The 27,382-nt window shown below is 38.9% G+C and overlaps 2 protein-coding genes across 4 annotated transcripts in view; one reads left to right on the top strand and one right to left on the bottom strand.

Moving 5' to 3' along the window:
* Positions 1 to 724: 724 nt before the first annotated feature.
* Positions 725 to 26,704, bottom strand: RPP25L (ribonuclease P/MRP subunit p25 like). 3 transcript variants are annotated; one of them, XM_044077745.1, is made up of 3 exons: positions 25,787 to 25,875; positions 22,492 to 22,592; positions 725 to 1,821 (listed from the first exon to the last, which is right to left on the bottom strand). In XM_044077745.1, exons 2-3 carry the CDS (start codon positions 22,537 to 22,539, stop codon positions 1,132 to 1,134), a joined length of 738 nt encoding a protein of 245 aa, XP_043933680.1. In that variant the 5' UTR covers positions 22,540 to 22,592; positions 25,787 to 25,875; the 3' UTR covers positions 725 to 1,131. The 3 variants fall into 3 exon arrangements, with proteins under 3 accessions (XP_043933680.1, XP_043933689.1, XP_043933697.1); XM_044077754.1 differs by lacking the exons at positions 22,492 to 22,592; positions 25,787 to 25,875 and adding an exon at positions 26,542 to 26,704; XM_044077762.1 differs by lacking the exon at positions 22,492 to 22,592 and having other exon boundaries at positions 25,787 to 25,895.
* The window catches only part of DCTN3 (dynactin subunit 3), a 340,986-nt gene continuing 339,497 nt past the window's right edge, over positions 25,894 to 27,382 (top strand). The window contains exon 1 of the mRNA XM_044077776.1: positions 25,894 to 26,069. Within this exon, the coding sequence (XP_043933711.1) occupies positions 25,977 to 26,069 (93 nt within the window). The 5' untranslated portion in view covers positions 25,894 to 25,976. The remainder of the gene's footprint in view (positions 26,070 to 27,382) is intronic.

A 27,382-nucleotide genomic window follows, 5' to 3' on the forward strand; every position in this document is an offset into this window, starting at 1 on the left:
ACAGAAACTTTGAAGTTAAAACTTTCATTTAAGAATTCTGTGGTTAATCTATTCCTTCTGCGACAGAATGTGGAAGATTAGAACTTTACATAAAACTGTATACTTATGAGTATATGTCAACAAGCAGTGAAGCAAGTTTCCTCTAAAGGCATACCTCTGAAACCCATACAGAAACACACAGCAAATAGTTAAAAAAAAGTTCCTCTGACAAAAGGGCAGAGGAATAAATTAGCAAAACTAAAGAAAATTACTTTTATTAAAAAAGGTGTCACTAGAACAGTAGCAAATACACACACAAAAGCTAAAAAATAGACTTACCAAAAGAAAATGTTAATTACTACCTGGTAATACCAAAAACGATAAGGTGGACCTAGGCCCAGCAAGGAACAATTTCTGACAGCTATATACATTTAGCAAAATATTCTAAAAATGACAAATGGCAGCGTACTATAGAAAAAAATTCGACTTAACCCCCCCCCCAACACACACCTTTTAAAATATAGTCTGGAGCCATTCAGAAGATGTGAGCTCTATTTCACTTCTGAAGGAGAGTAGCACAACACAATATCAGATAAAATATTAAGTTCTGATTACCAAATGGTCCTAATATACCTAGTCTTAATACTATGAACTGAAATGGATGTACACCCATTCTTAGCAGATCCACTTCTAAATACAGGTGGGAAAAAATTTGCTTCTAGAGAGTCAATAATCTAAACACCTGTTTTGTCAAAAATATACTTTATTTACATTTCAAATAAAACTTGAATTTATCTTTCAAAAGCATATAAATCCAAAAAGCGCTCAAGAAAAATGTATACAAGTTACTCTTCTGGAGTCTTGAGTGACTGACTTAGCAATATAACAAAAACACTTGGCAAAAGAATAGGCTAAGTGCGAATCACAGTGCAAGTAGACTTAGTACACATGGGTAAACTGCTAGAAACGTACTAGCAGAAGCAGTAAAATAGATTCTAGTTATGCCTTAGGTTTAAGGCCCCCCCCAAGTTATCACCCATGAAAATTAGCATCACCTCACCACTTTAGTAGTCTTTAGGTTAGCTCTCCAAACAGTGATCAAATGCAGGGGGAGATACAACACCAGCAACTATATCACCATGCTGACAACAGTTATTTCTGGTCTAGATGTTCAATCATAGGAAGCTTAGAAGCATCGGTACCTGCAGACTTTCTCTGCTTAGACACATCTGCACCTGACAATTTTGCACCATTTTTGAGTTTCTTGGTTACTTCTGACTTACTAGATTCATAATAACCAGTCCGTCTACTAGGTCCCCCTCTCACACTCTGTCTCCTCCTCTTCTGAAACTGAGATTCCTCTTTCAAAGCTTGGATCCACAATGTATCAAAACAGCCAGGTGTCCGATAACCAGACTCATTCATATCAAAAGCATCCTTTGATAACAATACACAAACAGCAGGCACATTTCTTTTTACTGTCAAGGTGTCTAATCCTGCCACAGGTACAATGGATTCCCAAATCTCCTCCACTTGCTTAAACAGTAATTTTGTGATCTGATGAAGGCCTTTAATCCTCCGTTTCATGATTTCAACACAAGTAATAGTTTTGCTAACTCCTTTTCCTGATCCACTGAAAATAGTTTGCTTAACTGCATCAGGTTCCATTTTTCCAACTGCATAGCCCATAAGATTCCAAATTTTACTGCCCTCTTTGACTTTAATTTCAATGATATCAGATGGTAGATTACTGAAAGGCAGTGGGCATGGATGCTCAACAACTTTTGACTTCTTGTAATTTTCCATTCTTTCTGTACAAACAAACAATGTACAGATCCGAACCTATAAGGAATAAAAGGAGAAGATAAACATCTCTGACCATCTCATTCCTCACAACTTCCTTGATCTTCCCAAACCAGCCTACAAAAAGGTACCCCTATCACAGTTGCATTCTTTTAATGCAAGTCATTCACAAGTTTTAGCCCAAAGATCTTTAAAATAAACTTTAGATTTAAAGCTGTAAAATCTTAAAACAAGCATCTCTTACCTGTGGAGCAAAACCACCTATAACGTAAAAAAGAGAAAGCATGGGATTACAAACATGCTGCCTGCACTTGAATTAAGTCATTTTTGTGTTTAAATAATCTGTTTTAACTGTTGTAGGTTACACACTAAAGTGCGATAGCCTTTTCTGTGCATTTAAAGTGCTTTGATTGTATCTGCTCTATTTTCTGAAAAAAACTTGTTTCCCGCCTTTCTGAACTAGTATAGCCCAGTTTTCAGGTTATTGCTGAATCCAGGGCTGTGTTACAAGTTTCTGTGTTGCCCATACCTTACTTGGATAGAAGGAAGTTTCTCTGTTCACCTGTGAGAGAGGGGAGCTTTGACCAGCCTATCTGTCCCTGGAGGAGTGGTTTCAGCCCAGAAGTTAGTAGTTTATCAGCCATTTTGGGCCAGTTTCTCTCTCTTTCACTTCCCTGCTATAAAAACTGCATTTGCAAGGTTTTGCGCACTGGGCAGTGCCGGTTAGCTAGAGTTGAACTAAACTACTCTCAGCTCCACGAAGTCTACTCTTCAATTTTTCCCTTGGAACTAGGCAAACCTTCAACTTTAGCACTCAAACCATTCATTTCACAGTCAAGCACTTTCTTAAAACTCCTAGCAAGCACTAATTAACCCTAGCACTAGACCCCCCTATACTGTCCGGAAGGACAAAGGCTCTCTATTCATCTCCACCAGCCAATCAGAAAAACAAGCTTACTCTACCTATTCCGGCATGTCCAAAGGGCAGTATCCGGTGTACTCTCCAGTCCCAACTGGTGAATCTGGGCATTTTGAGGCAATGTTACAACTGCCTCATGTACACATACAACCCTCTCCTCCTACCATCAAACACTAATATATGCGAAAGATGCAATTATACAGCCAAACTGGAGGCAAAGCTCTCTCAACCCAAACTGGAACTGACAGCCAAGAGGAGAAGGGTAATACTTGCAAAACACCACCAGTCTCACACAGACCAAATAAACCAACACCGGCAAGTAACACACATGAATACATGAAAACATACTTGGAGACTCTAAATAAAAATCTGCAAAAGCAACAGAGACCTCCAAAACAGACATCCAAGCAACCTCCACACCACATCACAAACCATGAAACACATACTTCACATAATCAGTGTGCCACACAATCACAGCCCTTAAGGCAAAATAACATACCCAACACACTAGTAATAGGCGACTTTATAGTCAGGCACACTGATGTCCCACTAACTAGGCTGGACAAGAAGATTACAGTTAGCCGCCTGTCAGACGTCAGGTTCCGCCACATAACACCCTCAGGTCACTCCAGAACAAGAACAAATACGACTGTCATTGTCCATGTTGGTGTGAATGACCTCAGACGTACCTCCCTGGACTACATGAAGAGAGACATGGAAGAGCTCTCTGATCATGTAGCCCAGGCCGGTATGACCCTGACCCTGAGTAGCATCCTGCCCTCACCAGGAATGATGCCACAGTATAAAGAAAAAATTATCAATTTCAACAATTGGCTAAGTTTCTGGTGTCATTCAAAGGGGATCCAGTCTGTCTGTCTGGGATGACATGCTTGACAAGCCACGTTGCTCCGCAAGAGATGGCTTGCACCTATCACCCTTAGGCGTTCGAATACTGGCCAAGGCTCTTGCTGCCCCATAGTGCCTTTTTAGGCAAACCTCAAAAGACAAACCCACCACCATAAATAGCACAAGTAACCAAAAACTGAGGGTAATGCTACTCAACGCCAGAAGTCTAAACCTCAAAAAGCATGTACTCGAGGCACTCCTCAGTATGGAGAACATAGACATCTGTGCAGTAACAGAAACCTGGTTTAAGGCTCCTGAGAGCACCCCAGCACTACTAGGCTATAACGCATACCATACCTTTCGGCCACAGAACCAGGACCGAAACACAAGAGGCGAGGATGTATTCATATTCATCAAGGATACCCACACCTCCAGGTTAGTGGCGCAGCACAATGCATCAGAGATCATCCATGTGCAACTAACAAAGGGCAAAACTGCAATCCAAACTGTAGCTTGCTGCAGATGACCCATAACCCCCATTCCGCATTTCTGGAGACACTGGGAAAAATGAAGGTCCTACCAAACACCCTAACACTGGGTGATTTCAATTACCCAAACAAACTGGGAGAACTAACTCCCTTGCCCAACGCTTCCTATAATTTATATACTCAAATGCCCTGGATCAACTGGTCAACACCCCCACCAGAGGGAACATATTGGACCTGGTCATCACCAACATGGGCGACCGGTGTTCTACACTGGAGGTCAACCCCTCGCTGGTTAGAACAGACCATAGACTAATCACTCTGGATATCCACATTCCGCCCCCACCCCCAATCAAGGAAACAACTGTGAAAAACTTTTCAAAAGCAAACTATGTTACTTAAGACCGAGGTGGAAAGGTTCACAGACCCCATGCTAAAGGACAACGCTGTCCAAGCTGCTGAAACCTTTACAAAGGTACTCTATGAGCATCTGCAGGAATGCGTGGATCATGCTATCCCACGTAAAACCAAGACTCACTCCTCCAAGAAAAGGAAACCAGTCTGGTGCCCCCTGCCATAAACAAGTTATACAACAGAAGGAGAAAACTAGTACAGAAGAGAGTAAAATCCCAAGAAGGAAAGACATCCCTGATCAGTATCAGCAAGAAACTACGGTCCCTCATTAAATCATCCAAGGCTAGTTTAGAAAGAAAAATTGCCAATTACTCCAAAGATAACCACAAAGCATTCTTTAGCTATGTCAAGAACCTAAGTGGAAACTCTCAGATATGCTCTGAGTTGGTGCAGAATGACACAAAATACACTGAACCAACTGATATTGCTAACATTCTAGCTGACAGGTTTAGTGCAAACTTCACCCCCCTCTCACCCCCTAAAGGGCCCAGAACCATACCAGAAGAATGTATGGCCCCACCAATCACTGACACACAGGTTAAAACAGCCCTATCCAAAGCCAAAAACACAGCTTCAATGGGACCGGATGGTGTCCCAGGCTGGGTCTTGCAAGAGCTCCAAAATGAACTAACCCCTCACCTAAACACACTGTTCAAACTCAGCCTCTCTATAAGCTACGTACCCACAGAGTGGCGCACAGCAACAGTTATCCCACTCCACAAAGGTGGAGCCACAACGGACCCCGGGAACTGTCGCCCTATAAGCCTGACTAGCCTGGTCTGCAAGGCTATGGAGTGTATCATCATTAACAGAGACAATGGGAACCTCCAAACCTTGGACCCTACTCAGTTTGGTTTTGTTAAGGGCAGATCATACCTCCTAAACCTGGTGGACTTCTTTGAGATGGTTACCAAGGCAAAGGAGGTCCACACAGCCTACCTAGACCTCGCAAAGGCTTTTGACACCATTCCCCATTCTAGTATTACAGGCAAGCTCACCAGCTTGAACATAAACCCCTACGTCATGAGATGGGTTGCCAACTGGCTCATGGATAGAACCCACATGGTGAAGAGTTGCAGGTTCTACGTCCGACTCTAAACTGGTTACAAGTGGCATCCCCCAGGGCTCAGTCCTAGGACCCCTCCTATTCAATATATACTTCTCAGAGGTACAGGCAAGCATAGGAGGACTATGGCTGACCAAGTTCGCAGACAACTGCAAACTAGGGGCCAAAACTGATTCTTCGGCTGATACAGACACCCTCCAGAAGGGTCTCATTGAGACAGATACCTGGTGTCAAAATCATGGCCTCAAGCTAAATGTCAAAAAGTACATAGTCATCCCCTTAGGAAAAAATAAAGTACCCGCGGACTACCACAAATGTGGTAGTCCCCTAAATACAAAAAATGTAATAAGGGATCTGAGGACCCAAGTAGATAGTAATCTCTCCTTTGATAATCATATTGCCAAGATGGTTAGAAAATCCTTCTATGTGGCCCACCTAATCACAAAAGGGTTTGCATCTAGAACAAAAGAGGTTATTGTGCCTCTCTACTCATCATTTAGACCCATCACAGAATACAACGCCCCATTTGGGATGTACCTTACAAGACACCTGACACCTGCAACAGCTGGAAAGACCACAAAAGTACCTCACCAAGAGGATTACTGGCCTCAAACGGATGACCTATGCAGCCCGACTCAAGAAACTCCAGCTGTACTCGTTTGCATACCTCTTACTCAGAGGTGATGTCTGCCTGACATACAAGGCCATGTCCAACCCAGAATTGATGGACATGCTCCACCTAAAAAAAAAAAAGAAAGAAACAAATCCCTGAGAGCCACATGCTCTAGAGATATAAACCTCACCACAAAGATAAATAGGACATGCTGGAGGGACAGATTCCTAACCCAGAGACTCCCCATGCTGCTTTGGAACAGGATTCCAATATACATCAGGCTGAGCCCCTCACTAACACTCTTCAAGAGAAACCTTGACGGGTGGATGGAAAACAGAAAATTTACCCCGTGGATCATTGCAGTGGCTCTGCTGGACAGTGGCGCAGGGAACTAATGGCTCTGCTGGACAGAGGCACAGGATACTAATCTAAGGGGGTGGCGGAAGCCAACACATTCTGGCTAGGCTTATAAATGCCGTTGGGCAGATAGGCTATGAACCTATTACTATGAAGGAATGAATGTTAAGACTAACACACTAAACAGCTCCCTACTGTTAACTCTTGATACTTTTGTGCGAGCCCTGGAATTACAGAAACACACAGAACAGTAATAACATCATTGTTCTCAAGTTTTTTTTTTTTTTTTTGCAAGGGAAAACACCCCCCCCCCCCACGTCAGAGGTAATATCCCACTCCCTAAACTTATTGCTAAAAAATGGTATCGCAAACTAAGCCAATGTTTTTACTCAGACACCCTGTGCCAGCACCAATAATTTTCAGAATGTAAAGTGGTTACCACTCTGATCTCAAAAATGAAAAAAAAAAAGTGAATATTAAATGACCAGGTAAAATCTACTGTAATTTAAACAACCTAGTAATTACTCCATCCAATTAGAAATACAGAAACTCAATACTGTTTTCTACTTTTGGGTGCCCTTGACACCACATATCCTCAGGTATCAAATACTCCAGCCTATACCACGTATCAGACTCCTACAAACAACACAAACCTTCTTAACAGTGGAGATGCAAGCTTGTTGATAAATGACCAATGCAATCACATTTTGTTGGTGGCGATGTGCAGTCATCTATTCCAACACCACTGCTTTACAATTTGCTGACAGGCGAATACTATTACATGCACGCTTGCAACTCAGGATGGGTGGCATAATCAGCCCTGTGTGTTGCCACTGCTTCCTGGCTTTGATCATTTGATGATCCGGCAGTGAGAATTTCCACATGAATATAATGAACAGCAGCTGACCATCTGTCGCTCATTCCCTCCTCTCTCGGGTTGCCTAGGAACCAAACAACTAGGGTCAGCATTGCTGCCGATGGACATCCTGCCTCTGTGTCCGCTGATTAGTAACAAAACCTTAACTACTTTAAGGTACAAAATATAGAGGGACACTACATTATTTATTTACATAAGACTAGTACCTAATCTTTCTTAAATGGACAGTTCTAAATACGTGACCAACTTATGTACTCATGTATTACATATAAACTAGCATGCCAGCATTATAGGCACTGAAACAGAAGCCATATTCTCCAAGTAAGCAATTCTAAGCCTTCATCCAAGATTTAGAAACCCTCTGTGTTACACAAAACATGTTGCAACATACACACACAAATGTTTATAGCACTGTTACTAGCATCAGGGCTTTCACCACACTACCAATGGCAGTTACACCTCCCCCTTCCACAGATATCACTTGTTGAAAATAAACAGTTTAATTGAAACCTGAAACCTTCTGTATCAAAAGTGTCACCTCCCCAAAGCACATAGAAGTTGAAGGTTTGGTAGGGGAGCTCTTACCCTTGCACCCCCATGTAGAGAGTTTCACCCCCTTACTTATAACACCCTTAGGAAAAAACACTGGGGAAAGTGACAAGTTTTCATAAGCTAGCTTTTAATAAAACTGTATTTTCCTCTCCCCAACCCCCCTGAAAGGGACTATTTGGGAAAGCTTCTTACTAACAGGTTAGCTTCAGAGTTTGTGTTTATAGTTAGGGTTTGAGTTTCAGTTTTTTGTATCAAAAGCAGCTTTTCTCATACTAATAAACATAACACACAATACCAACTTATGCGTGAATGATGTTAACACTCAGGCCCAGAAGGAAATGTATTTATTTATTTAACATTTGTTGACAGGGAACGTCTGACTACAACACAGCCTATTTTCAGCGGAGGCTTGGGGAGAAACGCTCCAGGCATGTCTTTGGAATGGAATGTGGGAGGAAACTGGAGTACGCAGAGGAAACCCATAAGAACGCAGGGTGGACATGCAGACTCCACACAGAAGGCACCCCAGCCGAGAATCGACCCGGAGAACCTCTTGCTGTGAGGTGACAACGTTGACTGCTGCACCACTGCACCGCCCACTCATATAATGCAGTAGTTACTGTATTTCTGTCTTTAAAATACTGTTACTGGGAATGGTGTGGTCTTGTGACTCTACACTGAATTAGTATGAAATACTGCTTCATGCCATTAAGCTACATGTATCACCTCTTAACTGGTTTGTATATTTTTCAAACGTCCCTAATTTGAGATGCACCAAATCTGGTACAAATTTTTGTTACCCCCCCCCCCTCTATTTTTTTGAAAAACATGATGGATGACAGTACATACAGATAATCATTAGAGTTACTGACTTAGTTTACTTCAGAAAATGCATGCTAATTCACATCCTTTTTCTATAAGCTTTCAAAGTTAATAGGGGCTAATTCACCTTCGGTACCCAGTGACTGTGCAGTAGCAAATTCTGCCCACTCCCTCTGTCTACTCACAACCTGGAAACTACATAAAGGTTAGTGAATAACTGCAGAATAAACTTCCATTAATACTAAAATACCCTAGAGTGATCGTTATACATACATACTCACCACATTTATCAATCTAGATATATAACTATAGCTGTACATCAATTTCTATATATAGCTATGGGTTAATGCTATACTGACAGGAAACACCAAACTACCAAGAAAAAAAAAAATATCACAAAACATTAAAAACACACAACACTGATGCACCAATACATAAAGCAATGCAACCATACCAAGAACAATACTAAAACATTGTTCTTTGTAGGGAGTTTACCCCCCCAACAAATCTATAGTTGCACTATGTCCGAAATGGAAAAATATCCATACAAAACAATTACTACTACCACTGCACATACAAAGCCCCACAACCAACCATTTCCAACACTACTTAATCTACAAAATAAACAGAAATAACCACAATAGTAGACACCTACACAAAAAAATCCACTCAATACATAAAACTAAAGAACAAATCGGACTACATTGCATACCACCACTTACTATGAGGTCTACATTCTTCCCCAATTGCTCCTTCAAATGTTCGCACTTATGTACAGTTATTCTTTTCTGGCTCCCACCACACTATAGGTTCATAGGTTAGTACTAAGCTAACTGCCCTTGCGAGCCATTTTAAGCTTAGCCAATTATCCCTTTTGAGACTCAAACCCTGCACCTTGTGCTTGTCGGACTACATTGCATACCACCACTTACTATGAGGTCTACATTCTTCCCCAATTGCTCCTTCAAATGTTCGCACTTATGTACAGTTATTCTTTTCTGGCTCCCACCACACTATAGGTTCATAGGTTAGTACTAAGCTAACTGCCCTTGCGAGCCATTTTAAGCTTAGCCAATTATCCCTTTTGAGACTCAAACCCTGCACCTTGTGCTTGTCGGACTACATTGCATACCACCACTTACTATGTAAGGCAAACATCTTAACCATTAGGCCACCCTCCCACTACCTCTATCATCTGACAATTTGGGCTTCACCACTGCATTCTCTGTTTTGCTTAAGCATTTCATTACTTTTACATTCTTGTGCAACTGGACTTGTATGTTTACTACTGCAGGCAGTGTACTCTCCATGACCAAAAATTCCACAACACACTGTTTGCAGCTTATTAAATTGCAGTATTTCACATGAGAGGTTACCACTAGTTCAAGGAATATACCTCCTCACACTGTGGTGTATAATGCAACCACAACTGCCATGTCCTGTAACATCTTCATCTTTAAATCAATCTACGCACTGTAGCACATCTTAGTTACAAAATACTTCAGTATTAACTAGTGTGAGGACATGGCTCTCAACTTTGTAACCATGCCTCAGAATTTTGTTTTGCCTTTCATACAGTTTCCGATAACACAACGAGCATTAAAAACATGTAACAATGTCTATAAAGGATGGTTTGAGTCTCCAATCATAACAAAGCAGGTATGGGTTTACATCAGCTTAGTTATGCTCACAGAAACATGGTCATAATCCTTTGTACTGCATGTGGAACGTTGGCTGCTCCAGTATACCACAAGCTACAGGACAGGAAAAACAACTGAATGAGGGCAAAGTGTTTTACTGCTTTCAAAACATCTTTTTTGTGCGACAAGAAAGTATACAACAGCTTTCAAAGTCATTTTATTTCTGTGCCAGTTTTGTGGTGGCTGGCACAGGCCAGTACTATGCTTTAGCAACAGACTAGAATGTCTTGATGTAAAGAAACTGCTTAACAAGGCCATCTTTTTCTGAAATTTGGAAGTATGTGGTATACAACAGCTTTCAAAGTAATTTTAGTTCTGTGCCACTGTTCTGTAGTGGCTGGCACAGGCCAGTACTATGCTTTAGCAACAGACTACAATGTCTTGATGTAAAGAAACTGCTTAACAAGGCCATCTTTTTATGAAATTTGGAAGTACTCCACATACTACCATACAGGATTATGATCAGGTCTCGGATCATAAAGCAGCTATCTTTTTGAGTCATGGAAACCAGACATTCACCTAGAGTGTGAAGCATCCACAACAAGAACATATAATGAAAAGATTATGAGTGGTGATATGGTCATACTTCTTTGCAGTGAATGCAGATTTATCTACTCCACGAGTTACCAGCTACAATAAAGCATAAGACTGCAACATTTTACCAGCCTTCAAAGCCCCTGAAGTCTTTAAAACACTCTGCACCACCAGGTAAGACAGAAGGCAAAAAAGTATCCTTTTGTTGAATTAACAGTTTATAAGAAAAAGACACTTGTTCTGCCACTCTTTTGTGGTAGAGTGAAGTTCTAACAGCTTTTAAAAAAGTTTTACATTCTGCTACAATGATTTGCCAGTCAACATGGTCTGCTGCTGGTCCTCAACATGAGACCGAGTGTTAAAAGCAGTGTCCTTAACACGGCTTTGTTAAGCATCCCTAAACACTGCTAAGATAAGACCAATGGCTAAAGGTGTTCTTAACAAGTTCATTTTTCTGAAAGCCAAAATCTAACCCTGTCACTGCTCAATCCCACAATCCAAGGATAAACTACATCCCTAAAATATGAACAAGTACCTATTCATAACTTATACCGCCTTAATCTCCCTTTTCTCCCTTACTTCAATTAAATTCTCTTCCATGACTCTTTCTAAATATGCCATAACCCAGTTTTTTTGGGTCACTAAATACTGGAATGGGATACGAGCTGGACTCGAGTTAAATATTAAAAATAAAAGAATAGGCATGCTCAGACAAGACAAATAGGTGAGCAAGCAGAGCAGCAAGAAAATAGCAGAAGAAAAACAGGGAAAGCACAAACAACACTGGAAAAGAAGACAAGCAGTAGCAACCTGATCTACAGGAAAGAAAAAGTATGGCTAACTGAATTCATGAACGCTGTCTGGATCCAGGTCATAAAGAACTTTCAGCAATCCAGGAGCAGGACTGTGCAGGTTTGGGTATAGCTGTACTGACTGACAGCCTGTAATGAGCTGTTATCAAATGCAATTCGGGAGTGATAGAAAGATAGGTAAACTTGCGTGTTATGCCATGCATACATTAGAAAAGACTGATAGACATGCAAAGTAGCATTTGATGGAGGTACATGTCCATGTTGGTAGGCATTCCTTTAATCCAGACTAGAATTACCAATTACACATTTTATAACGCAACCCTCACACTTCACGTGAAAATATAAAGGCAAATTCTGTAAAATGCATTTTTCTTCAAACACAGGTATGTTTGTAATGCTTTACTGCATACTGCTGGCATAAAATCTCACAGGTTTTTATTACTCATTGGTGCAGGCTATATTGCAGTGGATTCAGCAATTGATCCTAAAGTTTTTTTTTTAGCATAAAAATGTAAATTGTTACACGTTTTAAAATTTAAATATAACATAATAATTTACTTTTATTTTAAAGAATTCAGTCTGTGACCCTCCAAGGTCTACGTGCATATATAACAAATATACAAATCTCACGACTGATTTTTTTTCCCCAAATTTCTTTAAATTTTTTAAATGTAAAACAGAATTTGTAAAAAGAGGCAACAATAAACGAACATTAAACAAATTCCTCAGAAAGGAGGAACAAAAACTATAAACAATATTACTACTTCTAAAATCAACTATGTACAACTACTTACAATAAGCTATGTACTTATTTAGGTTATATAAAGCAAGTGTAACTAAAGAGATGACCCTAAATGCCAAAGAGAGAGTTGATCCAAAGTTACTAACGAAGTATGAGGTGAAGTTAATTAGATGTCCAGCTGATTATATCAATCCAAATGTCAAGGGAGTTTTGAAAATATGTTTATGGTGTAGTATGAGCTTGGAGACTCTAATATATCTGATAACCAACTTTCACAGAAGTAACCATGTTATATTTTACTGGTTGGCCCAATTTTGAGTATATAGTATGATTAACACGAAACTGGCTACAAGTATAAATAAGTCAGCCATTCACAGTTAAGTTGGGAGGCGGGATATGTAGGATCACAAAATTCTTAGTAAAGATTTCTTCTTGATAGCCTAAGGAGACCAGCTTAGGTTTTTAAATGAAGTCAGAGTCTGCAGGAAAAATTGCACTTTCAGAGGCTAGATACTGTCATCAAAAGTTACATGCCTTACAAATAGGAGGGATATTAGGAAAGAAGGATGCAGTTTTTGACGAGGCCATAAATGCATTGTGTATGATCACTAGCAAGGTACAGAATAATTTCTTGAAGTGTAATGTGCTTAGCACTGGATTTTATGGAATTATGTATAGCCTCAAGTGAGATAATTTGGTATTTTAAAGAAATTTATCTGATTGTAATGAAGAAATTAGTTGATTAAAAAGGTTAACAGCATGGAGGTCTATTGAATGTAGGACTGACTTTATAAGTATGAGATTTGGTTTAGGATAGGTAGCCTTTAAGGAGGTTACATTTTCATCTTAAATTTTCTGGAGAAAGGGGCTTATGTTTTAAGAAGTCAATGACTATCATACATACAATTATTTAGCTTGAAATTAGGATTCTCATTAATGGAATGTATCATTTAAGTTAATAACAGCTAAAAATATAATTAATATTTTAGAGGTGAATGGTGCCACTTTTAATTTCTTAATTTCTCATTGCTTTAAATATGAGAAGGCTCAGAGATCACAATATAATTAAATAACTGTGCAAAATTCTGACCCACAAAGTCTGCTATGTATCAGAATTGTGGTGTATTGATGACTATTCTAATAACATTTGTGACAAAATAATATTGATACAAATCAGGTAGACCTAAACCACCTTTTACTTTTTTTTGGAGGGGGGATTACTTTATTATAGGCTGTGTGTACTCATTCTGGTACCCATGTGAATTTGCTTAATTTAGTGGTAATATTTTGAAAAAAAATAATAGGAATTGGAATGATGGGTTGAAAAGAAATAAGAATCTTGGTAAATCATTTAACTACAGCAACATTTGCCAATAAGGATAAATAAGTTTACACCACTTATATGTTTTTGATATTTAACCAAATGTTGACGCAATTATTCTGAAACATTATTGATTGATCTTGATCAAAGTGCAATCCCAAATATTTTATTGATGAAGAGTTTGATTTTAAAAAATACTGTATTCCTTAATACAGATTTGGAATTTAAAGTAAATATTGCAGATTTTAAAAGGTTTAGTTTATAGCTGGAAAATCTAGAATAATCTTTAATGGTCTAAAGAATTTAAGGTAAATCAGAATCAGAGAGGGAGAAGTAAATACTGATGTCATCTGCAGAGGCTATACATGGTAAGGCTGCATTAAAATAATTTGGATTTGCATAAAAAGTTTTCCGACTTGGCATTAAGAAAGGTGATTTAATGTATAAACTAAACAGATAAGGATGCCCCTTGTCTCCATGTCTGGAACCATTGATAAACAGGTTTACAGACGATTCTAGACAAAGAGTTGTGCATATACTTTACTGTAAAGGTATCTCATAGCATTTATGAAAGAGACAGGAATTTGAAATGTTGCATAAATGTAAACAAAGTTTAGATTGATGCAATCAAAATAAGCACTGACTGCAAAAAGTGAGAGTGTTGTGGTAAAGTGTAAAGAGTTGTGATATTTCTAGTGTAAGGGTATGATCTGAGGCCAGTCTGAAATTTTGAAAGGTCACCAAGTAACCACGAAAAGGACAAACAAAGGCAAACTCCACCAACCAGTAGGCAAATCCAGAAATACAACTGAGAGCTGGAAGACTAGAAAACTCAGTTTATTGAGACAGTCAAAACAAGGATTAAGCGCTTTCGTAACAAAAACTTCATCAGAATCAATAAACCATCCAAGACACCATCCTTTAATACCCCCCACACAATCACGACTCGTTACACAAACGCAATGATACAAAACAATTACATATCTAATTTGTTAAAACAACCCTGACATTGTTCTAAAAAATAAAAATATATAAATATACAAATTCTGAATCATCATCAGCCCCCTTTTCCCCATTTTTCTACATGGGGTCGGGGTGTCGTGTACTCTCTCGATTTAGTGCCACACTCCTGCCTTCTACAACACTCGTGCCAGAGTGTCACAAATCTTCTTTCATACAATCCATCCACCACTTGCTGAATACCATTTACATTACATGATTCAAATCGACCACATCAAGATTTAGGTGATTAATATTTGATCAAAACAAGACAGTTTGAAAATAAGGAAACAATGCAATAAGAGAGGCAATATTAAAGAGTTGTTAGGTAGGGTATTTTTAAAACATTGAATTTGGAAAAGATTATAAAATTTTCAAAAGTAGGCACATAGCCCTAGGGGATTCCTAAGATTTTTAGCTAACCCCCAAAAAAATCAGCCATAAAGGAGGTGCTTAAGAGGATACTAGGGGATTATAGGTAATGGAAATACAAGTACTGCAAGAGCAAACTGTGGGTAATCACTTAGAAACATAAAGTGGAAGGCTAATAAGAAAAACAATATTTTATTCAGCAGGAAACTACAAAAACAAAGCCACAAGTGCCATACCATATCACACCACCACTCCCGATTATTCAATATATTGTTATTTTAACTTTGTAGAAAGTAAGAGTAAGCCAAAGATGGGGTAACAACTTTTGATAAATAGAGAAAAGTGAACTGTGGTAAAGTATTTAAGTGTAAAATGTTAAACAAGTAGCTTAAAAATAAAATTTGAGAGGTACTGAAGAAGGGTAATACTATGCTTTAGAGCTGTTTTCACAAAATATTTAATAGACAGTATATTTTGACTGATTTTAATTCAAATGTCCAGTTTAAATTCTAGTAGATTTGATTCAGACAGCCGTGTATATTTAATTTCAATGTTTGCATATAAAAATATACTTTTGTATGGTAAGATGCAATGCTAAATATGATGCTTACTTCAGGCATCTAAGGAAGAAAATCTATGATTATACATGAACAATAAGTTAAAAAAATGGAAATAAAACTAAAAATAAAATGCAAGAAGAGTTAGATAGATGGATTAGGTTAAACTTAGAAATCAAAAAGCAATAAAACTAAATTTGTGCAGTAAGAAAATTAATGTTTCAAAGTTTTAGATGCAAACGTATATATAAACCACAGTAGCAATTTTTGCAACAGAGAGATTTTATAATATTTCTTCTGATAGTGTTTTAACTATCATTTAACAGTTAACACTTAACTAGTACTATTTTAACACTGGAAATTAAGTAATGTAGGTCACATACTCAATACAAGTCAAGATGTGCCTTGTTGATAGACTCCTACCCAAGAAGACTGAATGTTGTAATTAAATCAAAAGGTGCTTCAACAAAGTATTAGTTTAAGGGTGTGCACACTTATGCAACCAGCTTATTATACACTGTAACCTGGTTTTTGGCCAACATACGTCTAAGGTAATAAAGACATCACTCTATGAATAGAGTACTTTCTCCCTGTACTCTGCATCCTACTGATTGTTGAAGGGTAATCTATGTCTGATAAATAAGACAGCTAGGAATTCCACTCTGATGGACCTTTTGCATATCCACAGTTTAACCAGCATCAGAACTACCTGACCAGGGACTTAAACCTTGCCTGTAACATAACTAGGATTTGTAGGAAGATGGTGGTGCCTTGTATGGCAGTGGCCTCTCCAGCTCCCAATATGCACTTTCTGTTTGTGTGTTGTACCTTGTGATTCTTTTTGTATGGCAAGTGTTTTTGCCATTAAGTGAGCAGAAGTTGTGGCGGCAATGCTCCTGTTGTCCTAGCTGGAAATATTGCCTGTTTTTGGCAACATAACTTCCAACATTGGAGTGGTGGGAGTTGGGCCTGCAATGGCGAGCCAAGCTGAGGCAGAGTGCGGGAAACGGAATTTCGTTAGGCTTATGTTAATGGATTGACCTTGAGATGCAGTGGATGGTGTTGGAGTAATGGAAACAGTGATGGTGAAGGATTGAATGGTGGACTGTGATGGTTGCTGGTGATGGTATGGCCATTCTGGCCTGCAGGTAGAGATGGTTGTGAAAACTGTGGTTGGCAAGAGTCGGAAGGAAGAACTTTGGCATGGATGTCTCTAGGGATGGTGTAACCGTTCAGGCCTACAGGTAGCGGCGGTTGGAAGGTCTGTGATGATGACAGGATGGTCAGATGAAAGGACTGAACATAAATGTTGCTGGTGATGCTCAGAGATGGCGGCGGGGTGATGGAAGTAGTCTACATATGCTTCTTTTAATGCTTCTGGTTTTCAGCTGGCTCTTTCACTATTGCTGTTTAAGTGTATTTTGCTGATTCTTGTTATGTGTTGTGTTCTGCTGTTATGTTTTTATGCATGATCTTGGAGGAATGAAATGTCATTCAGCTGTAACTTTGGTATGGTTGAATGACAATAAAGTTACTTTTGACTTGACTTTTTTTGACTAGGAGGGACAGTTATGCATCAGAGAGAATACCCCTTCTCTGGAATAGGCTTCCCATCAAGGTGAAGCAGATCTCATCCCAAACTCTATTCGAGCTTCAAGCATAACCTGGACCAGTGGATGGGAATCAACAACTCACCTATGATTGATGTCTCTAATGGACAGTCAGTCTGTAAATGCTTGACCGTTCATGCTCTAGCTTGCATACAATCCTGAAATACATGCCTAAAAATCTGGGGGCATCAACAAAAACTTGTTGGATACATTTGAGAAATATGGGTAGGCTTGTAAAGACCCACCTATGAACACTTTAACATCTGAACAGACTGAAATACATAATTTGCTTACAGAATTACATCTTAGATTTACTAAGCGAGGGTATCCTATTGAGTTGGTTAATAACACCATTTGGGGACAAGGCCTGGGGAAAGGCGATAAATATATCAAAATGATTAACAACTGGAAGATTCTTAGTTGCAATGGTGAGGCGTCTCAGTTGCTGTGTAATAAGCCACTATTTATTTTTATTTATTTATTTGCAATTTGATTACCGGGGAAGTCCACTGGGCTGAATTGACCCATTTTCACTGGAGGCCCGGGGAGAAAAGCTCCAAGATGCATTATACAATTTAGATACAAATGATAGTTGATATTAAAGATCTTATGTAGACTAGTTACTCATAAATGCATTCAATATCATGCATAGTTAAATTCATTAAGCTTGAAGGTAGGGATCACACAGTTTCATTTGAGGAAAAAGATATGGGTTAGGTGTGGAAACAGTTTACATACAAACCTTTGAAGAAAATGTAAATACGCTTTACATGCACACATCAACAGTAGAATGCTATTTACAAGGTTGGGCTGTATGAGGGTAGCTGTAGGAGGTGAGAGCTTAGAGAGACGCTATAGAAATTGTTGAGAGCTTAGATAGGCTCATAGGAAGATAACTATGAGAGTTGTAGAGCTTGGGAACCAGAGCGAGAACCCCCTTGGATTAGACTGGGTGAAGGCAGGTACATTTCCATTTAATGGACAGGTGTTTGAACAGTTGGGTTTTGAAGTTTTCTGAGTTTGGTATGGTTCTTGTGGAGGGAAAGGAATTCCATTTTTTGCCTAGTGAGAAAGATAGGAGAAGCTGGCCAGCAAGACATTTAGGTTTATGGAGAGTAATTAAGTTCGGATTTTCAGATCTCAGAGCTCTGTTGGGTGTATAAGGATGTTAGAGCGGGACATTTTCTTGGGTGAAATATGAGTATATGTGCAGCAGTGTGTTTGAGATGGCTTGAAGGTAGTTTGGAGTTCAAGCCAATTCAGGGATTGTAGGGTTAGGCAGTGATGGGTGGCATTTCTAAATTTAGAGGCAAATTTAGAGATTTTGTTGTAACAGTTTTCTAGTTTAGAGGTGATAGAGGAGGACAGGTTGGTTAGGAGAGGGGCTCCGTATAATAAGGAAGGAAGAAGATAAGTAGAGGCCAGAGTTTGCCTGGTAGAGTTGGAGAGAAAGCGATTATTCCTATACAGCATACCTAGCTTTTGGTGGGTTTTCTTAATATTTTGTTGAATATGAATATCAGACTTGAGGTGTTCATCTACAGTAATGCCAAGTAGTTTGGCAGAGGGGACTACTTCTATAGGTGAGTCGGTTTGACTATAGACTTTGAAGTTGCTTTTATCATAGGAGAGGGTCTTTGTGGGAGGGAATAGTAGAATATTTATTTGCATTGAGAGAGAGGGGTGGTTTTGGTGCATCCAGTTTTCAGTTGTTGAGAAGGCAGTTTGGGTTTTAGTCAGCAATTCAGAGAGGTTTGAGGCAGAGTAGACGAAGGTTGAATCGTCTGCGTATTGAATGATTTTAGCATCAGGAATAGCAGTGTGAAAGTTATTGATGAAGATGTTAAAAAGCATTGGCTCAAGGATGGATCCCTGTGGTACTCCAGTTGGGGTAGGTAGGAAGGAAGAGATGGAGTTCTTCCATTTGACTGCCTGCGATCTGTCTGATAGATAGCTGGAGAACCAGGATAAAGCATTATGTGAGAGATTTAAGGTTTAAGAGATGACAGAGGAGGTGCTTGTGGGAAACAGTATCAAAGGCTTTAGACAGATCGAGTAAAACAGTAGAAACTAAGTGGTCTGAATCTCGGGCTCGATTGACATTTTCTAGGAAAGAGTAGAGCGGTTATTGTGCTATGGCCTGGATGGAAGCCATGCTAGGTAGGAGTGATTAGATTGTTTTGGGTCAGGAAAGGCATACGTTGGAGGTGGATGCATTTTTCTAGGATTTTGGAGATTGGTGAGAGCAAAGCAATGGGGCTAAAGTTTGAGATGCTGGTATTTTTGCCTCCTTTATGAAGGGGAAGAATATAAGCCGAGCGCCAGAGTTTGGGGGCATATGATTCTTTTATGGATCGGTTGATGATGCTGATTGGGAGTGCAATGCCATCAGCAGCACATTTTAGGAAGGAAGCGGGAATACTGTCAGGAGCGTTAGAGCAAGTTTTAAGTTTGGACGAAAGTTTTTTTATAAAGTTAGTGGAGATGGGTTTGAGTTCAAACAGATGAGGTGAGTTAGAAGGGGGGAGAGTGTAGAGCAGTTGGGTTATTATTGGGGAAATGTCTTGGTGAGGGTAGTAATGGTGTCTATGAAAAATGAGTTAAATTCAGAGCCTAGTGCGAGATCAGATTTACTTGGGTCAGAACAGGGATTATTCATGGAGCCTGAATTGAGGAGTGAATTTACCGAGTTCCAGAATTTTTGGGGGGTTTTATTGTTATTGGACTGAAGTTTGACATAGTAGGATTTTTGGTCTTTAGTGATTAGTCATTTTGCACGGTTGCAGAGCTATTTATATTGGAGCAAGGTATTGTCCAGTGTATTGTTTTGGTAAAGCTTCAATAGTTTGTCTCTGTGGTGCATAATCTGTTTTGTCTCTTTGGATAGCCAAGGAGCAGTTTCAGTTTTTATCCTTTTGTTTCTTAGTGGGGCTAGTGATTTTAAAGTATCAAGGAAGACAGAGTTGAAGTGTTCTATAGCCTTGTCAAGAGGAAGGATGTTTAGAATTTGCCAGTTCATTTGTTTGAAAGTATTTGAGAAAGTAGGGTTGAAGCTACTGAGATTACAAGTTTGAATGTACTGATGCTGTTTATTAATAAAATGGGAAACAATATGAAAAATAAGTTTGGGCATGGTGAGGTTTTAGATTCCACATGCACAGAAAAAATATGTACCTTAAAATATTATTTTACAATGTGTGTAGGTATCTGGCAGATGCTCCAAAATGTCATTGTATTTGACAGAAATGTCTAAAATGTGCTAATACTAAACACACTTGTCTGTGTAAAGAATATACTTTTTTTATTTGTGGTCGACAATGTTAAAACTGATTTTGCTAGTAAACTAAACCGAAAACCAGAGTTAAACCTAGTCTTAACGTAGCAATTAATTATAAAGCTATTTTAATGTGCAACAGAAACAGTATGAAGAAAAGAATTCATATTTTTAAAATGTCCATTTAAAAAAAGCTGTATGCAAGTTCAGAATGAAGTACTGTGGGTCGTAGTTTTTTTTTTTTCTGCCATGAAATGAGCAACTATTTAAATGGACTTTTCAGTGTGGAATGCTCGATCTGACAAGTCTTCAATGTTTTATTTATTTTATTAAAAAGTGTTTATTGACATAATTAAGAGTGTTCTGGTAGGCAGTTATTAAGCGGATAAAACCATCCAGGTTTACAACAGTTATATTCTGAACATTTCTGCAGGAATGTGAGGTTTCAGGACAACTTGATGACTTCCCTCTAATATAATAAATGCCTTGTCTTGGGTCTGATATTAGTCAGGGCATAATTGTTTCTAATGTGATGTTCTGAAATAGATTACATGGTGGTATGTGGACGATAACAATATGAAGTGTTTTCTGTGGGTTAATACAAAAGGCTGTAAAAGGAGGAATTTGTACAAGTCAAACTTGGGTATAAACAGGTTGCAAGCAAACATAGCTGCTGTGAGCAAGAGTACAACCCCCCCCCCCCTCTTGGTTATGACTGTGCGCAAATTTTCATAAACCTGCCATCAGGTAGGTTTTCCTCACTAGTAGTATTACTTAAGGTTAGTTTCAATAATATAAATAAGGTTTTTAGAGACTTTTCTTGTTACGTAGTTCAGTAAATGTTATTGCAAATACTTCTAGCATTAATATGATAAAAAGTTGTAGTCCTTTCTGCTCACTGATGCCTTGTAAAATGCATTGCTAGTATACGTAGGTCCTCCATTACTTTCAATATTGCCACAAAGAAGAATGTAGGTGAATGGCAAGAGGTTCATAGTGATTATGGGAGAAAAGTTTTAGTAATACTATGTCTCCTTTTTTGTGAGACTGCTGTGTGGGCAAGTACAAAGTGTGCAATGGCTGTGCATTTACTGGGATATGAAAAAAATACATAACAGCATGAAATATATCTAGTTGTCCTGAAATGTATTGAGAGATCACATTCTGTAACATTACAATTAAAAATGGAATTGTGCGACTCCTTGTTAAGAGTTACTTTAACATTATACAAAGAGCTGAAATTACTCTGAGTTTAAGAGTAAAACTGTTAAAATGTAATATTAAAAATAACAGTGTCATCCATGGATACTGAAAGCTTGCATAAGTTACGAGTGGATTAAAAGTAATTTGAAGGCGAAATGGGTACTATTTGGCAAGTAGGAGGAGTCTCACTAACAATAAATGCAGGACATGGAGGGGGGGGCATTGCTAGGATCAGGGAACTGGGAATCCAACTCAGGCCCCATGAGAAGGCACAGCAACACATATGAGAAGTAGAAAAGCAAAGCAGATCCCAAGAGAAAGTAATGGCAGCTAGTCAGTGTGAGAAATAAGCACATGAAGACTTAGGGATGTCGAAGTGATGGAAGCTCCAAGAAATAAGTAGTTTTTTCTGATGCCAAAAATAAGTTTTGCTTGTGCTCTATACAGTTAATGACAAGATAAATGTCAGTATCCACGCAACACTACTTGACTGCAATGTTATGCAAATGGACATAACTATTCCTCATGCAGGCATCTACATATAAAACCTTATATCGTGTGGACAGCTAACTGGTTGTCTGACAGAACTTGTGGTTAAGAGTCAAAGGTGCGTTTCTCAAAGAAAAGAACTTACCAGTGGTGTAAAACAGAACCCAGTGTTGGGCTTTCTCCTATTCGACATCCATTTCTCAGACCTTCAGGCCAACATTCCTGGCCTACGGTTATCTGAAATGACTGTAAATTTAGTGTTATTTGATTTTCTGCTGACTCCCAATTGCTCCAACATGGGTTAGACAATGTTAACAAATGGTGCAAGGACAAAGGTCTCAAATTAAATGAGAAAAATGTAATACAGTTCATCCTGTTAAATCATTTCCATATATCATAAAGGTGATACATCTGTCCAGTCAGGAACTGTTGCAAAGGATCTAGGCACTCTTGTTGATATTTTGTATCATCTGACCATCACGTCTATGCAATAGTTTGGAAAGCCCTCTGTCTCATGTAATTTCCAAAGAAATCTTCACTAAAAACCAAAGTTTTCCCTTTACTCATATCTCATCAGACCCACTATTGAACATATATATATATATATATAAAAAAAAAATCAGTGGCCTCAAAAATCTCCGTACTCCGTTTCTTATGGACTCATCTGTGAAAATCTGTATCCTAGCCTTTCAAACCATGAAAAATCCCACTTTTTTATCCTCATATTCCTCACAGAGCAAATGGTACCTCAAATACCCAGTTAAAGGAGGTAAACCTTCATCAGCAGTTAAGATATGTTGGCATGACAGACTCGTATCCCAACTTATCCCCAACCTTTAATAGCTACATGTCAAGCAGAGTAGCACCCTTGCTGCCCACCAAAATTAAATATTCTAATGCATCCCTAACCTCTACTGCATGTCAAGCACAGTATCACCCTTGCTACCTTCAAGGTAGGTAAACATAGATAACTGGACGGTAGTCTCAAATTCTCCCCAGTCAACCAAGCCCTCCTTGGGGCAAGAGGGAACTTTTGAATAGAGTTTTTGGCTACGCTTGTAACAGTCTGCAAACTGATTGCCTAGTACTTATCCATATCAGTTATGGAATCATTTTACATAGATGTTCCTACACCTTCATTTACCAGTTAATTCAGATGCCCACAGGGACAAAGCTACTGTAAAATATAGTGTAATAAAACACAAAGAAAATTTAAACTGCAAAAACATAAAACAAGACTAAAAGCTCCCAATCTAATCTTCTGTTTTTAATTTTGTTTTAAAACTTTAGAATAGCGTTCAGAGTTTCTCAAATGTTGTAAATGAATAGATAGCTGTGACTAGATGGATGCTGCCTAATAAGAATGATGCTAAGAATTCCCTGTGTTGTCTCCGTTTTTATTTTGCTTTTAGCATGGGGAAGATTCCAGTAGCACAGTACTAAAGGGTCTGCAGAGTGAAATAAATGGGTAGACCAGCTGTGACCAGAGGATAACACCTAATAGAAAACAAAATTAAGTGCTCCCAATGTTGTCTCTGTTTTTATTTTATTGAAGACTTCCAGAGTGCAGTGCTACTGAGTTTGCCATTTTCTCAGCATTTGGTTCTCCAAGTGCTGGCTAGGAGCCCCCTCTCTGTGGAATATACATGTAACCTTATGTGCATGCGACCTTTGTCTCTCTGCGTATTTTTTCACATGATGTAACCTTCTCTAATGCCCTAAAGCATAGCTCTAAATGTATCAAGGGAAACTCTGAACAGAAGCAGGGACAAATCCAGCAATAATTAGGACACTTAGTATTAATTTAATACAAACAGAATAAGAAAATGTGAATATTTTCTAAAGTGTAATTCATCACCTTTTCTCCAAAATTCACCATTTTCAGAAGGGATTACAAGGAATAGTTAAAATGTGAGTCAAAAATCAAGGACAGCTGAATGGTATGCCCTAAAGACATGCTGCTAGTGTTCTTCTACTTTGTACATATCCAGTGGGACAAACACAGTGGGCAGATGTTTCTAAAAGGGTGTTTAAAATTACAGCATCTTGTGATATACCTGGCTTGCCAGGGGAAGTGTGTGTTCAAAAACAATTTTTTATCTGTTGCCACACACAAAATTGTTAGGCACATACAAGATTCTTCAGGTCACAACATAAAAAAGAACAGTTAACAAATCATCTTTCAAAAATGAAGCAATGGGGAGGTAATTACTACACCATGCTTATCTGCGCATATCTGACTTGTCAATAACAGAAGTAGTTCGTTCCCTAGCTCTCGAATCAGAAACAAACTTTCTGAAAAGTCTAAAATTCACCACCTTTCGCCAAAGGTCACCATTTTTACAATGCCTTAAGATGGGCAGAGCTAAAATCTGAGTCAAAAGCAAGGACAGTTAAGACTTGATAGGCTGCCCGACTGTCCAGAAACTCTATATTCATCATTATTCTAACTTCTCATTCTTCATCTCCAAGACATGTTAGGTTCAGGGTTAGAGGGGGAAATGGTATTCTTTACAAGCATAACAAAACACTGCCGCACTTAAAGTCCCCATTTAAACTGCAACAGTCAAGAGATCATTACATCTGGGAAAACAAATTATAATTACTGCCATTATTTATTCAGCACATTGTCTCCAGAAGTCATCAACTTTAACGGGGATTAAGAGGGGGTGAGCTAACATTCAGGGACAGTTAAGAGGTATCTCGCTCAGGACCAGTGTCCTACCATTCAAATATCCGAGTTTGAGAATGGACAGAGAGAAGCACACTGTTCTTATTTTTTTGTTGTAAAAATACATATTTAAGTAACACACCTCTCTACCTCTTGGCGCAAGAAATATGGACAAAGCCTCACACAATGGGGGGGGGACAGGGGCCCAAAAATAGGGACACATTTTAAATAATGCATTTATAAACATAGAAAGTTGCTAGAATAACAGGATTTGTGGTAGCATACATTTTTCTGAGGGGTCTGAAGTATAAAACTCAAATGCATGTCATTATTTAGTGATTTTAATCTTTAGATCATCTGAATGATTTGACATATGAGGAACGGACGAAAATCTGTACAGTTGAGAAGATATATATAATAAGTAAACGAAGAAGGAACACGCTGCCGTCTGGTTTCAACAAACGAATTTGTCTTTTTTCACGTGACTAACATATTAGCCCATAATGTGAAATCCGTACTTCCAAACAGCTCTTAAATAAAAACTTCCCAACACATATATGTAATTATATACGCCACAGAGCGTAATCGGTGACTATAACTATATCTCACGACTACGGGCACAGTAGACAGTACTGCTTAGTTACTAGAGGTAATAGTCCCAGTGATAGCACACTGTAACTATACAAACGCATATTTTTAGCATATACAACCAAATAATTCAAACTCCCGACAAGAACGCTTCTTTACTTTAACTCCACCCAATACTTACCAGAAGCTGCCAGTGCTAAAAAGCATATATATATTGTAGTACAGTTTGATCAACACGTGTCAATTACATCACAAAATTGTTAATACTGTGTATCTTCTCTCATTTTACGGTTACTGATTTAAATTGCACATAGCATTACTTCCGCCAACTTAACAGCTGTTTCCGGTGCACGGTTGATGTTTTTGACAATATGGCTGCTGATGAAGTGCAAAAGATAGAAAGCCGGCTTGAGGCACTTGAAGCCTTAGTATATGGGGATGATCAGTGTCCTGAAAACCTGAAGGTAAATGCTAGTTCCGATGAGCCAATACATTACTTTAGCAAAGGACAGGCTGTGAACGACTTCCCCTCCACCAAATGAATGAGAGAGATATATGTGTCAGTGATGCTCTTTTATGTTGATGTTACTGTTAGTCCACTCAGAAAGAGGGTGGGGTAGCTGCTAAACAATCGTCTAGTCAGTCTAGAAAGCATTCAAACCGTTTATGTACTGGCTATAGAGAGTCTTTTCATCTTTAAAATAATGATCGGAGGTTTTAGTCAATTGCTAAAGCTGTGTACGCGTCAACCTCAGGGAATAATATGGTAGTTCAAGTGCACGTTATAGCAATCAAAATCTTTTAGACAGCAAAACTGCGAGTTATACCGGAGTAATTTGAATAATTTGTCTAATGTAGTATTCGTAAATGTTATTTGATTTTAAGTACACTCGAATGTTTATTTTTTTTTCAGAATCTTAATGCTACGGTACCTACCTGTCTTTCTCTACTGTGGATCGACTCAGTTTCATCCTTTGAAAGCATACATAAAAATAGTGACTGCCCTTAGATTTTAATATTCAAAATATAACTTTCCTCTTATTGCCCGTTTTATATAACTTGAAGTAGTAGAAACTACTCAAGTTCTACAAAAGTGAGCGTAGATGTGGGCATGTCGCTAACGCCAGATGACTGACAATCATGTTAATTTGCATGTGGCGTATTGTGCCCTATTCCTGTAAACTGTTGAACATTCACGCACGATAGCCACGTAAAGCTGCCTTTACTGAACAAACCAGTTCCATCTTACTTGTCTTGTGTCTTTCAGCTTTTCTCGGTTAGGGGTCGCCACAGCGGAACTCCGGTCCGCTAATGATTGGCAGTAGATTTTTACGTGCTGAGTTGCCAGCCCTGACGCATAACCTTAAACGAAGGTACGCCCATTCACGCATGTCTCCACACCGAAGACGCTCTAGCTGAGAATCGAACAGGAAAACGTCTTACTGTGAGGCTACAATGCTACCGCAGTACCACCACCGCAGTGTACATCTTATTATGGATATTAAATGCAAACTTAAGCTGGACATGTATATTTTTTCTCTTTGCTTTTACAGGGGGCAAGCCCCCCCCCCCCTCCCTCGTTGTGGGGGAGCTGCACCCCTGCTACTTCAGTATATCAACTCCGATATCCCACTGCATTGAGAAGGATGGTACATTGAGTGAGGGCAGATAGGGTCATACCCTATCGGCTAAAGACAAGGTTCCCAAGGTTAACAAGAAAGTTATTTTCCTGTGCCCCTGTTGAGCAGAGCCACAGAAATAACCCCCAGGGTGTATT

The sequence above is a fragment of the Protopterus annectens genome, chromosome 1.part1, assembly GCF_019279795.1.
Source record: "Protopterus annectens isolate FY-2018-M chromosome 1.part1, PAN1.0, whole genome shotgun sequence".
In the NCBI taxonomy this organism is placed as follows: Eukaryota; Metazoa; Chordata; order Ceratodontiformes; family Protopteridae; genus Protopterus; species Protopterus annectens.